The 12,644-nt window shown below is 38.4% G+C and overlaps 1 protein-coding gene across 5 annotated transcripts in view; it reads left to right on the top strand.

Moving 5' to 3' along the window:
* Positions 1-12,644, top strand: part of LOC139947847 (ral guanine nucleotide dissociation stimulator-like 1) — a 43,563-nt gene that overhangs the window by 2,602 nt on the left and 28,317 nt on the right. For 2 of the 5 annotated variants that reach the window (XM_071945655.1, XM_071945656.1), the window contains exon 2: positions 10,367-10,474. In XM_071945655.1, the coding sequence (XP_071801756.1) occupies positions 10,367-10,474 (108 nt within the window). Of the gene's footprint in view, positions 1-883; positions 917-5,033; positions 5,556-9,639; positions 9,697-10,366; positions 10,475-12,644 lie in introns of those variants that run through there. The other 3 variants (XM_071945657.1, XM_071945654.1, XM_071945658.1) reach the window with 3 other exon arrangements.

The following is a 12,644-nucleotide window of genomic DNA, read 5'->3' on the forward strand; positions in this document are numbered from 1 at the left end:
CAAATATATATCAATTTCAACAACAGAGGGCATCACAGACGGTTGTCAGCGCGATAAATGCAGAACGAGGGGCACCCCCTCTTTCGTGTTAAGAGTATAGTATTTTTGTCTTTTATGCATGCGCAGCAATTTTATCCCACTTGTCTTGTTTCGAGTCATTCTAAATAGTATAATACTCAATCAAACAAACTCATTGAGGATATTTTCGAAGCATTTTGCTCAGAATTTCAGAATTTCTTTACATTTTGAGGATTTCCTCAAATATTCCATTAATTCGTTCATTTCCTTAGTTTTTTCATTTTCTTGGATATTTCTTTGAAAGTTAAAATTTCCTTTTAAAAATATCAGAGTGAGGTTTGCGGTAACACCATGTGTTAATCTCCTATACAGTATTATAAATACATATAATCTCTGGTTTTGTAATTTTGAGGAAATTTCTGAGAAGTAGAAGCACCGACTCTCACCATAAAGCTATAAAAAGGAACCATTCTAAGAAAGTATTTAAAGAAAGTGCAGTGTCCTTTTCTCTGTGAGAATACTATGATCTCAAAGGTGAACCCATGTCTTGCCTGTGGGTGGAAGTTGTGTGCAGTACTACTACAGTGCCAATAGTGCAGTACACAGGGGGATTGCAATGCCCTGTGTTAATTGTGTTTTCCAAGATTTTACATGGGAATGAAAAACCCAGCTGTGACCTGGTGGTGTGCAGCGAGGTATGGGGGATTAAATTGAATCTTGAATACCCTGAAATTTGGAAAGTAGGTCAGCTGTTTGGGTTGTTTACAAACAGTGTACCAATGTGTACCAGTGTACTTACTAACCACATGCAGTGTGGTTTTCTGAACAGTTTATTAAATGGCATGCCAGTAAGGGCTTTCTTGTTGTGTGGACTTAAGCAACACTTGGTAAATAGCAGGTAAGTTCTTGTACTCAAAAATCTTGACTGGGTTGTGAAATAAAAACGGAACATAAATTTGGAAATAAGTGGACCATGTAAACATTTAGCCCGAGTGTCGCTTCCATACACATTGCAAATAGGCCAGTATGCAAGGGTTGAAGCATTCTACCTACATGGTTGACGCATGATTGAAGTGAGTCTTTCTAACACAAAAACTTAAATAGGCCTAAAACATATAGGCCTATAATACTGTGTATGTTTTGAGGCATTGCATTGTGAGATATCTTGATGTATATTCTGTTTGCATTAACACCATTTATAAATTACCTTGCTGATATTTCTTTGAGAACTTCTCTTGCTATAAATACTACTGTTATGGAGTAGATTTTGAAATTCAGAAAAGAACAGTCCTACTTAATCAACTACTACACTGGGCAGAAGGTAGGACATCGGCAGTGTTGTAGCCTACTTGGGCAGTGCTGGGCGGGCCTGCCCAGGACTCACAATTTTTGCCCAGCACTCTGAGCAAAATAGCACAGATTTCAATATCCACTTTGCATTGATATGAGACACAGCTAATGATAATAAGGAGTATCAATAATGTCACAGAGAAAGAACACAGTCAAATTGCCATTCAACTTTGCGCTGCCCCATAACACAAACAGTTTGGAAACCTGGCCCCACTTCAGCAGTAATGACCCATAATTAAGTATGAATAATTTAGTTGATCCCCTTGCCCGCGGTAGACTTCCAAAAAATTTGATTTTATGCCCACCACTAAAACTGGTCTATCTTCAACCCTGGACATCGGCAGGGACAATTACTTTGGCTTTAGTGGATCAAGGGGACCTTTTGTCGGGGCACAGAGTAAGGACCTTTTAATGTTTCGACTAGCTTGCTCTAGTTAACATCGGAAGAACAAAATCTACACAGCAAAAGATACACATGATGGTGCTGCCGCAAACCAAATGTACATTGTATAGCCTACTTCCCAGAGTTAGTGATTTTTTTGTGCCACAATCTTGAACAAAAATACTTGTGTTTTCATTTTCTGGGTCACTGAAGGTCCAAGGATTTTATGAATGTCTTAATTCCAAATCCCATATTAGAGTGGCTCAAGGTTCTTAGAGACAGAACATCAAGACATCATTTATATTCTGCCTTTTTCAGCCTCGTTCTTCTTGTAAACTAATAATAATAGACTTACAGAGTAGTACGTAGTGCAGTGGTTTTTTGTATGGAGTCCATTTATTGATCTCTAAAGCTTGCATTCTCTAGAAACATGACAATAGTTTGAAGGTCAGTCTATAACTAACGTGTGTTGAAATAGGCCTATAACAAACAATGACGACACAGTTCAATGGTGCATTGATAACATAAGTTCACGGATCCTCACATACTGTGAATATTGGTTGTCAATAATTTAGAACACCTGGCGGACATAGCCATTTCTATGTTTAGGGAGCACACAGGTAGTCTAAATTTGAAAGGATTCTGTTAAAGAAGAGTTTTTTCAACACTCAAAGTGAAATTTGTTTTCAGGTAAGTCTTCTGTTTTGAAAAGCACAAGGCAAACTTTGGTAATTATGTAAAGACTAGTATCCACACTTTTTGCAACCCATAAAAATAACGAAGCTGTGAAAGTGAAAGTCAAAAGGTATTGGCAGAAAATGTTTTTAAGAACTTAAATTTTCTTTAACTTATGCAAACATCAGCATAAAAAAATTGAAAACTTCATAACTGACATCTAACTGACATCAACAATATTTTGATGTTAGTTTTTTTACCATGACCATTTTGGGTGATGTGTAAATCTTTGAACATATCAATTTTATGTACAAACTCCTCAGAAGTAGATGTTAATTTTACAATTGTGTTTGAAAGATTCTAAAGTTGTTTTATATTTGTGGGGTTAGTATAGTTTATTCAGATCTTAAAGGCACTGTACGCGTTTGGTAATTGGGTAATAACCAGTGTTCTCACTCGTAAGCATAGTAAAATAACAAGACTGTGAAAATTTGGGCTCAATTGGTCATCAAAGTTGCAAGAAAATGATAAAAGAAAAACACCCTTGTTGGACGAATTTGTGAGCTTTCAGATAGGAATAAAAGACTTCTAGCTAGAAGTCTTTTATTATTTTAGTGAGAAATTACCTCTGTCTCAAAACCTATGTTACTTCAGAGGGAGTCGTTTCCCACAATGTTTTATACTATCAACAGTTCTCAAATGCTCGTTACCAAGTCAGTTTTTAAGTTAATTTGTTTTGTTTTGAGTAATTACCAAAGATGTACCTTCCCTTTAAAGCGACACCGCCCAATTCTTTTGCCAATATAGAAAAAGAAATTAAAAACAAATATTAGATAGGTTGTTTTCTTTGACCAAGGAAGAAAAACTTTCCATTTAGACACTGAACAAAAATCATCAATATTGTAAGTTAAAAGTTTGTTTGGTGTTGAACAAAGAAAATATTGCTTGAGCAGGTTTTGAACCAAAGATCTCTGGGCTAACGTGCCAACGCTCTACCGACTAAGTATCAAGCCCTTTCAACCCCAAATGGTTTTTCATTGTAGATCATCATTCTGTCCAAATTTGTTAGGAGAAAAAGTTCATATTGCTGGCTGCGCAGCTTTAATGATACAACTCGCAGATCTTCTCACCACGGCACAAGGGGTATGCGTGGTGTAGTTGTCATGGGTGCTGTGGCTAAGCGGAGGCATGTCTGTGCAGGGGAGGGGATCATGTTCTTGCAAGCACTATAGCAACCACTGAATGACTCCCCAGAGAGATTGAGAAAGCAGAATAATTATTTGTCACTGTTGTATTGTTTTTGCCGAACTCAAAATGAGCACATGAAGCCGGGGAATTTCATGGCAGTTGTAATAATTATTGTATCCGTGACGGAAGTAGGTCCAGAATCATTGTTATATGAAATATGATGAAATCCAAATTCATTGTCCAAAAGAATCATGAGGAAATCCAAGTATAAATGGAGACGAAAGAGCACATTCAAGTAACTGTTCAAAATTTGTAAATTCTCTGAATTTTTTGAGAGTTTGAAAAAGTGGAATAAATATTTCTCACTGATTGTATTGTTTCTGCCAACCCAAAAATGAGCAAATGAAGCCTAGAGAAATTCCATTGCAGTTGTAATAATTATTGTAGCCATGACGGATGTAGGTCCAGATCTTCTTTTTTTTATTTCACACGAATTATATGATGAAATCCAAATTTAGTATGGGGATCTTACTGTGTGCCTAAAAGAGATGAAGAAATCCAAGTATCAATGCAGACAGAGAATAAAAGTTACTGTCAATTGTCAACTCTGTGAACTTTTTTGAAGAGAATGTTTTAAGCAGATTTTTACATTCTGTGTACCTCTTTTTATTAGTACATTTAGTACGATACCACTGTTTTTATCTTTCATTCTTTCAATTGCACCAATTGAGGCCAAATTTTTACAAGTTGGCTATTTTAAAATGCATGTTGGAGCACACCAAGAAGGGGATACTGGACTTCGAAAATATACCCTGCTTTTCAAGAGAGTACAATATACATGGGATGAGTATGTCATTCATGGCAAGATAGGTATGTACAATGTAGCCGGCATACTGCATGGAAATCTACCTGATGGTGTGCTTTCTTTTTGTAAAAACTTTGAGGCTGATGATCTTGATTTGGAATAGCCTAATTGAACGGCTCCTTTCAAGGAACAACACTCAACTTTGGATGACCAGGATTTGCCCATAGCTTTTTAGTGACTGGCCAACAATTAGTGGCGATATTTTGTGGAAGCAAATTTGATTGATGTATCACACATTATTTTAAAATTTCAACACTCTTCATTGTCTACTTGAATCAGGATGTCATTATCAATTGTACAGCGGTACATGGGGGATCTTGTCAAAACACTGGCTGAATTCTGAAGGGATATGGGTTTGGAATTAGCTAGAGCTCGACTACAGGATATGGGAAATGAGTATCACACGTGACTCAATCGGAGGTTTCCTCATTGGGCAACGGGTTACCATTATGCAGAGTGGTTAGTGACTTGAGTATAGGGTTGGGTAGGACTGCAACACTACCATACCCTACATGTTTCATAGACTAGATATTCACAGTCATCGATTTAGGAAAGGTTCGGGACCATCGGCAAGCGCGAGGTGTCATCGTTATTTCATGCGCGACCTCATGGATTTCATAACGTAGCTGTCGGTTCTGTTAGCTAATCGTTGAGCTCGTAGTCCCACTTATAGGATTTGGAGCTTTCGCAACCTGCTCAGCAGTCTATGAAAAGAAAACTACTGGGTGGAAACTTAGTTCCTGAATATATTTTGGGAAATTACAAAAATGTAAATTGCTTTTCCTGTGAGGATATAGATGTCACTCTGGAGAAAGATTTTTACAATGAGTTGTGAGAATCATGAGCGGTGTTTCTGTTTTGGGTGATTAGTCGCTCATTCGGATCTGGAAGTGACTATAAAAGGGAGCGGATTGTGGCGTGTTTTTTTTTTTTCTGTATTGTGGAGAGTTGTCGGCTGAACTTTTTCCTGTGGAGTTTTGATTAGTGGATATGGGACAAAATCAGTGCAGTTTGGATTTAAATACTAGGGATTCCACATGCAGCACCCATGTGTTTAGGGCATCATGGTTAAACAAAGTAAGTATGGAGTATGGGTTTGATTGTTAATCAGGGGACAGTATTTTGAGTAATTACCATTAGTGTCCAGTGCCTTTAAAGGCACTGGACACTACTGGCATGGGTTTGATTGCTAATCAGGGGACAAAATTAATAAATGCTTATCTTTTTGATGTAAGTTAACATCATTCATGTGAAAATTTTATCGGATTTGTTAGTCACCTTTTGTGAAAATAATGGGAAAATGTGTTTTTGTGAGGAGTTTAGTGTTCATGATTCTAAAGGTTTTTTTTCCTTGCATCAGTCAAAATAAGGGATGGTGATCTGTTTGCTTGAATTTGACGGTATTTCAGATGGATTTATTTCCTCTGGAGATGGGTACCATTATGAACTAAATCTGCAAGATTTTGGATTGAAACCGATTCTCTATGTTTTCAGTCTTAAACTGACTGATGTACTGTGTGATTACTGATAAACCAATATGAGAGAAATTGGCTGTTGCCAGCTTAGCTTTTAAACCCTTTTGTGGGAATTGTTTGCCGGGTTCCCGCGGGTAGATCATCTAAACAAACACTACTTTAAACCTGCTTTATTCAGTTCCAATCAAAAATAAAATTAATAATACAGCTTGTGGATTTTTCACAAAATGTGAGCATTGAGGGGTTTGTTTTCGAAGGCAGTTGTGTGTGCCCCCCCCATTTTGGCTTCTGCGCGTGCGTACTCAACTTTAGTACAGGCATTCTATGCTTAGGCCAAACAAAATAAATGTTGTGTTTACGGTAACCCGACCGACCTGAATTTTTTGCGGCCGAATTGCCGACCTCAAAACATTTTTCTAAATATTTTGTGAGTTGGTAAAATTTAAAATGAGAATTTTAACATGTTGCCTCACTTTAAAACTGTTTATTACGACTTACCAGTGTAATAATGCATTTTTGCAAAAATCATGGCGATATCAAAACTTGTGCACCCGGCCCACGCCTAGCCTAGCTTACTGTACTGCCACAATTTTTTCTGTGAAAGGTGCACGCGCCACCCGATGCCCGGCCCCGACGCACCCGCTGTGTTCACAGCGTACTTCGGGGCGATCCAATGTCACACGAAACGAAATTGGGCCCCTGGCAGCCGGCCGCATATTGGACACCACAACAAAACACGGTACAACAGTACAGTACAGCTAGCTGTCAGTGGTACAGCACGAAACGAAATTGGGCCCCTGGCAGCCGGCCGCATATTGGACACCACAACAAAACATGGTGTAGCTGTCAGTGGTGTACAGCACGTGGGTGACCGGCCGCGTACGTTTACAACACGTTTTACACTACGGACAGACTGCGAATGAAAACTGCATCAAAACATGGCGTCGACGTCAGGCAGTTCTTCGTGCGGTAACATGAACAAATTGTTTAGCTTGAAAACAGAAAAGTGCCTCCATCAGCCAGCCAAGTTGAAGCTCGTAAACATCGATGTCAGCAAGACATTTCTCAATATTTTCGAAGATCACCATGGGCCAAACTTTTATCACGTTTGTGCTCACAACACACATTCAGATCAGATCAGGCTGACATTCAAAATAATAAGTTTGACCCTCAAAAGTGTTTATTCATTTTGCTATATTATTTTGGGGAAAATGTGAGTTGTGAGTTTCGGCTCTGTTGTTAATGTTATGGTACACCTTGCACCACTGAGCCTACTGAGTGACATCATTTTCACCCAGCAACCCGGAGGTTCGTCAGTCTGGGTAAAGTGCAAGTAAGTGTACAACAATGGAATGAAAAATGTGAACAAAATAACCACACCTCAAATTGAAAGTTGGTAAAACTGATGTCAGCATTTAAAACATGGCCCTGATTTAATGGTAAGATAAAAAGTTTCCTTGTAACTTCTAAAGCGCTTGCAACTTGACCTATGTTATGTTTTTTCTAAAACAACTTATAAACTTTTATATTTTACCACTTTCCAACATGAGGGTTTATAACTTGATGAGTCGAACAAGGTTAGTATAATTCATGGTAACGGGTTTAAAATATTAACAAATAACTCAAAATTCAAGAACTTAAAAATAAAAATAAAATTACAAAATAAAATTATTTTCCTACCTACCTACCTGGAATTTTTTAGGGCCGTTACCGTAAACACAACATTTATTTTGTTTGGCCTTACAAGGCTAGCGCAGAAATTTGGCGCTTGCACGTAAGCTGGGAATTGTGATCAGCAGCGTGGAATTTGGCGGTAAGCAGAGCCATGAAATTGGGCCCAGGTACATGCAGGGACTGAAAAACCAGATCCACATGCAAGGCTCCGGTCCTTGCCCAAACTGGCATCCACAGAGGTGAAAGGCAGGGACAGAAACCACTCAAAATAAACCCCAGAACCCACATCAATTGCCCTGGTGCCCTGTGCTTCTGCTGTGGTGCCCTTTGCAAAGTTCAAGTACTATTTTAAATTTTCCTTAGAGAGAAGTAGGACAATTGCTGTGACCCATTAAGAATGAAATTCAAGGCCTAATAAGGCTACGGCAAGACCACAAACTACTTGTTTCATAACCTTACGTGTTTGAGTAGTCCATTTTATGGCCTGAAAAAAACTATTGGGGGCAATCGCACTTATAAAAGGTAAATAAAGCAGCCTTCGTAGATATCAATCTATCATCAAGTTAAATATTTGTGCAAGAAAATATACCAGTAGTAGTTGTGCATTGTACATTAATAGCGCGTAGTTGAAGAGGTCAGTAGATTAAGTATCTATTATTACACCACCATGGTGTTGACACTGACTTGATAAGCCGGTGTCCCAAGGTCCATTTTGAATTTGCTTTGTACAAAAATCCTCACGGAGTTGACATTTTTTAGGTTTGAGTTGTACTTCACACTGACACAGTTTATGTCGGGGCCTAGAAATGTTAGACTTTGTTCTGATTTCAGTAGTTACACACACAATGTGTCTATGGGTGAAACTCAAATAATGTTTATTAGCCCGACTCGAATACAATATTTTATGATGTAATAACTTGTTATATTAATTAATGGTCAATTGCTGATTTTGAGACCTCAATTTAATGTATGCGCCCTTTATGTGTACCGGTAAAATGCATTTTACGTATGCAACCTATAGATGTTGTAATACAAACGGATGCGCTGAGGGTCTGTCCTTAACTTTTTCAATGACTGTGGCCAGCAGGACCAGTCAGCCTTTTATTTCACTAGTCCACCAGCTCTTTCACTGGTCCATATAATATTGCATATTAAATTAAATATGGATGCGTTTCAGACTAAACTAGCCAGCCAAACCACTAGGAGTGCATTCTGACTGGTCCTCCGATATTTTGAATGGCATTTGGCCAGCGGATCACTGAAGAGACTGCTAGCACTTTGCCTTTAAAGACACTGGACACCTTTGGTAATTGTCAAAGACTAGTCTTAACAGTTGGTGTATCTCAACATATGCATAACAAACCTATGAAAATTTGAGCTCAATCGATCGTCGAAGTTGTGAGATATTAATGCATGAAAAAAATACCCTTGTTGCACCATGGTCACACGAAGTTGTGTGCTTTCAGATGGTTGATTTTGAGACCTCAAATTCTAAATCTGAGGTCTCAAAATCAAATTCGTGGAAAATTACTTCTTTCTCGAAAACTACGTCACTTCAGAGGGAGCTTTTTCTCACAATGTCTTATACCATTAACCTCTCCCCATTACTCGTTACCAAGAAAGGTTTTATGATAGGCCTAAGTTATTTTGATTAATTACCAATAGTGTCCACTGCCTTTAAGGACACAACATGTAATTATCTTTTCCTTTGGGTTTAAAAAAAACGAGCACAAACAGTGGTATCCCCTTGATTAGTTTCATCATAGGATATGCCACCAAGGATACGGAATGAGTAAAATGTCAATCTACAGGCTTTAATCTTTCAACCCAACACCCCTATTCTATCTCATAACTGTTTACTGGCGCATTCAAGCTTGGCTGCTTCCATTGCCAAACAGCTCAGATGTTGAAATACAATCAAGTTTATGGGGTTGTATTCCCTTATCGGTAATTACAAGCTGGATGCAGTGGATATAAAAAAACTCCTCAATTCTGTTTTTGCATGGTGTAACACTACCCTGTTCTGAAATTAAAATTAGTTGGCATGACAGTACACAGCATTTACGAAGGTTGTAGCGCTTGTACCTAATTAGTGGAGCAAGAATAGGGAAAATATTTTGGGGCATCGCCTTTGATTTTAGGTTTTATTTTTTTCATTTTGATTCTGGTCTCGAAAAATATTTCTGGTCAAGTAAACATTTTTAGTAGTAAACAGATTTGAGGCTTGGAGGCATTTTAAAACTAGCCTTCAAGGCTCAAATTTGTTGGGGGACATTTACGATCTAAATAATTTACTGGACTCTGGACCAGAAATGTTTTTACGAGACCATGGGTGGATTTCACAAAGATTGAGTTAAGACGAGTACTCGTCCTAACTTAGGACTAGCCTTAAGTTTTAAGTATAACGTACTATACATGACATTATTTATTTGACACCGCCAACATAGGGCTAGATCTATCTGAGCTGTAGCTCAGTTGGTTGAGTGGTTGGTTGGTTGGTTGGTTGGTTCGAAACCCACTCTTGTCAATTCTTTGTTCAACCCCAAAAATCATTTAAAAATTTACCCAGTCAGTTTCCCTTGTGGTTAATATTGATATTATTTATTTGAACGAGCTTTGTGACAATGTATTATAAAGAAGATATACACTCATTTGTCTTTAAATGGGTATACATTCATGTTTTTGTTCATTCTCAAAATACTAGCTTTGGTGACAATCAACTTGTTTTGTTTTTTCCAGGAGGGTGCCATGAAATTATGGAAGGAGGAGAAGCAGAATGGTGCAATATACAATGTCTACCTGAAGAGGGTTCGTTACAGGCACTCTGTAGCGTCCATCATGGAAGAGGTATGAAGATAAGAATAATAATACAGGGTTCTTATCCCTTATTAACATCCCTAGCGGGTTATAGACACTTCAAGGCAGTGGACACTGTTGGTAATTACTCTACAAAATTATTAGCATAAAACCTCACTTGGAAGCGAGTAATGGGGAGAGGTTGATAGTATAAAACATTCTGAGAAACGGCTCCCTCTGAAGTGACGTAGTTTTCAAGAAAAGAAGTAGTTTTCCACGAATTTGATTTCGAGACCTCAGATTTAGAAGTTGAGGTCTCGAAATCAATCATCTGAAAACACAACTTCGTGTGACAAGGGTGTTTTTTCTTTCATAGTTATCTCGCAACTCCGACGACCAATCGAGCTCAAATTTTCACAGGTTTGTTATTTTATGCATATATATGTTGAGATACACTAAGTAAGAAGACTGGTCTTTGACAATTACCAATAGTGTCCAGTGTCTTTATCCATTATTGATGCATCCTGCAGATGTGAGGTAAAGCCTTTGGTCCCGTGTGAATTGAGCAATGCAAGTAAAAGAACCCAGTGCACTTATCGTTGTTGTTCCTGGTTTGATTAGCTGCATATTGCGCCACAGCAACTTGTAAACATTACATGGTTTTGTGTAAAGGCATTGGTCTCATACTTCAAAAATGTAGCTCTACATAACCTTGCTCGCAGCAAAATACTGGATGTTGAAGCGCCTTGTGTCGCTGAGTGATGTATGAGCTAAAGAAGCTAAAGAAATATTATTTTATTACATTCAAAGAGTGAACTGATTCCCACGAGATACCCATGACTAGAGTCTCAATTTCAGGGGGATGATAGGGCCTTTAATTTGGGATTCTTTTTGACAGTTTTGGTAGACCCCCCCCCTCCCCCCATCCCTCCACTCGGGACATCCTGTCTTGACCTAGATTTGAGGAAGTTTACATAACTGTCTGAACAATCAGTAGAACTTGGCATCGAATGGTACATTGGCTCGGTGCCAACCAAAATCCCATTGTTGATTTCCTTGAAGGTTTTTTTTTCCCCAATGGACACGAAACATTCCGAGTGAAATATTTTTTTCAAAACTTCCAGGAGCAATGTTAAATTAGTGATCTTTAAAACAGGTCAATTGGCCCAAACGGCATGAGTGAGAAAACATGAGTCAATGGCTCCAGATGAATAGTTCATATTTGTAATGATTTCTCACTCTGTCATGGCCTAGCGGTTAAGAGCAACGGATTCAAACTCTGGTATTTCTGATCAGCAGAGTGTGGGTCCTAGTCCTGGTCGTGCCACTTGTGTCCTAAAAGTAGGACTTTCAACCACTTTTGCTGCATCCTTCTGATGGAACGTACACGTAAACCTGTTGGGCCTGTGTGTTGTGTAATAATGCACATAAAAGAACCCAAAACCTACTGAAAAACAGATATAGGGTTTTGCCCCGGTGTTCCTGGTTAGTTTGGCTGCATATTGGGCCACAGCACCTTGTAAACCACTACATGGTGCTATTTAAAAGGAGTAGGTATCATACTTCAAAACATACATGTAACTCCGCCATACCTTGCATCAAAATACTGAGTTTTGAAGTGCCTTGAGCACACTGAGTGTCGGATATTGGGCCGTATTCATAAAAAATATAAATTGCTTTTTCTAGGCTTTTGGTTGGATAGCAACTGTTTTTCTAGGCTTTTGCTTACATCCTTATACAAAGATGTAAGCAAAAGCCTATAAAGATGTAAGCAAAAGCCTAGAAAAAGCAATTTTTTTTATTTTATGAATATGGCCCAGTGTGCCAAGAAGCCACTATTGTGCTGTTGTTATTATCCATAACAAATCCATTCGGAAGATTACAACCCTGAAAAAATCTTACCCACAACAATGAGGTTACTTAAATGCTCTCATCATTGACGAAAACAAAGAAGGGGGAGGAAAACGCAATCACATCTTATCCCCTGATAATGTTATTAAAAACAGACTCGCTGCGCGCTAATGAGTCACTAATGCAACAAATTCAAGGCAATTAGATGTGGAATTATGACCCTAGGTTGAATATAATCCCTCGAAGGGAGCCTTTGATGTGTAAATGAGACGCCCTTCCTGGAACATGTGCCGTTAACAAGCCGAATGCCCTCGGTGCAATTCTAAGCTTAGTTGAAAGTGGAAAACAACATTTGGGCTGAGATTTTCCC

Source organism: Asterias amurensis, chromosome 15, assembly GCF_032118995.1.
Source record: "Asterias amurensis chromosome 15, ASM3211899v1".
In the NCBI taxonomy this organism is placed as follows: domain Eukaryota; kingdom Metazoa; phylum Echinodermata; class Asteroidea; order Forcipulatida; family Asteriidae; genus Asterias; species Asterias amurensis.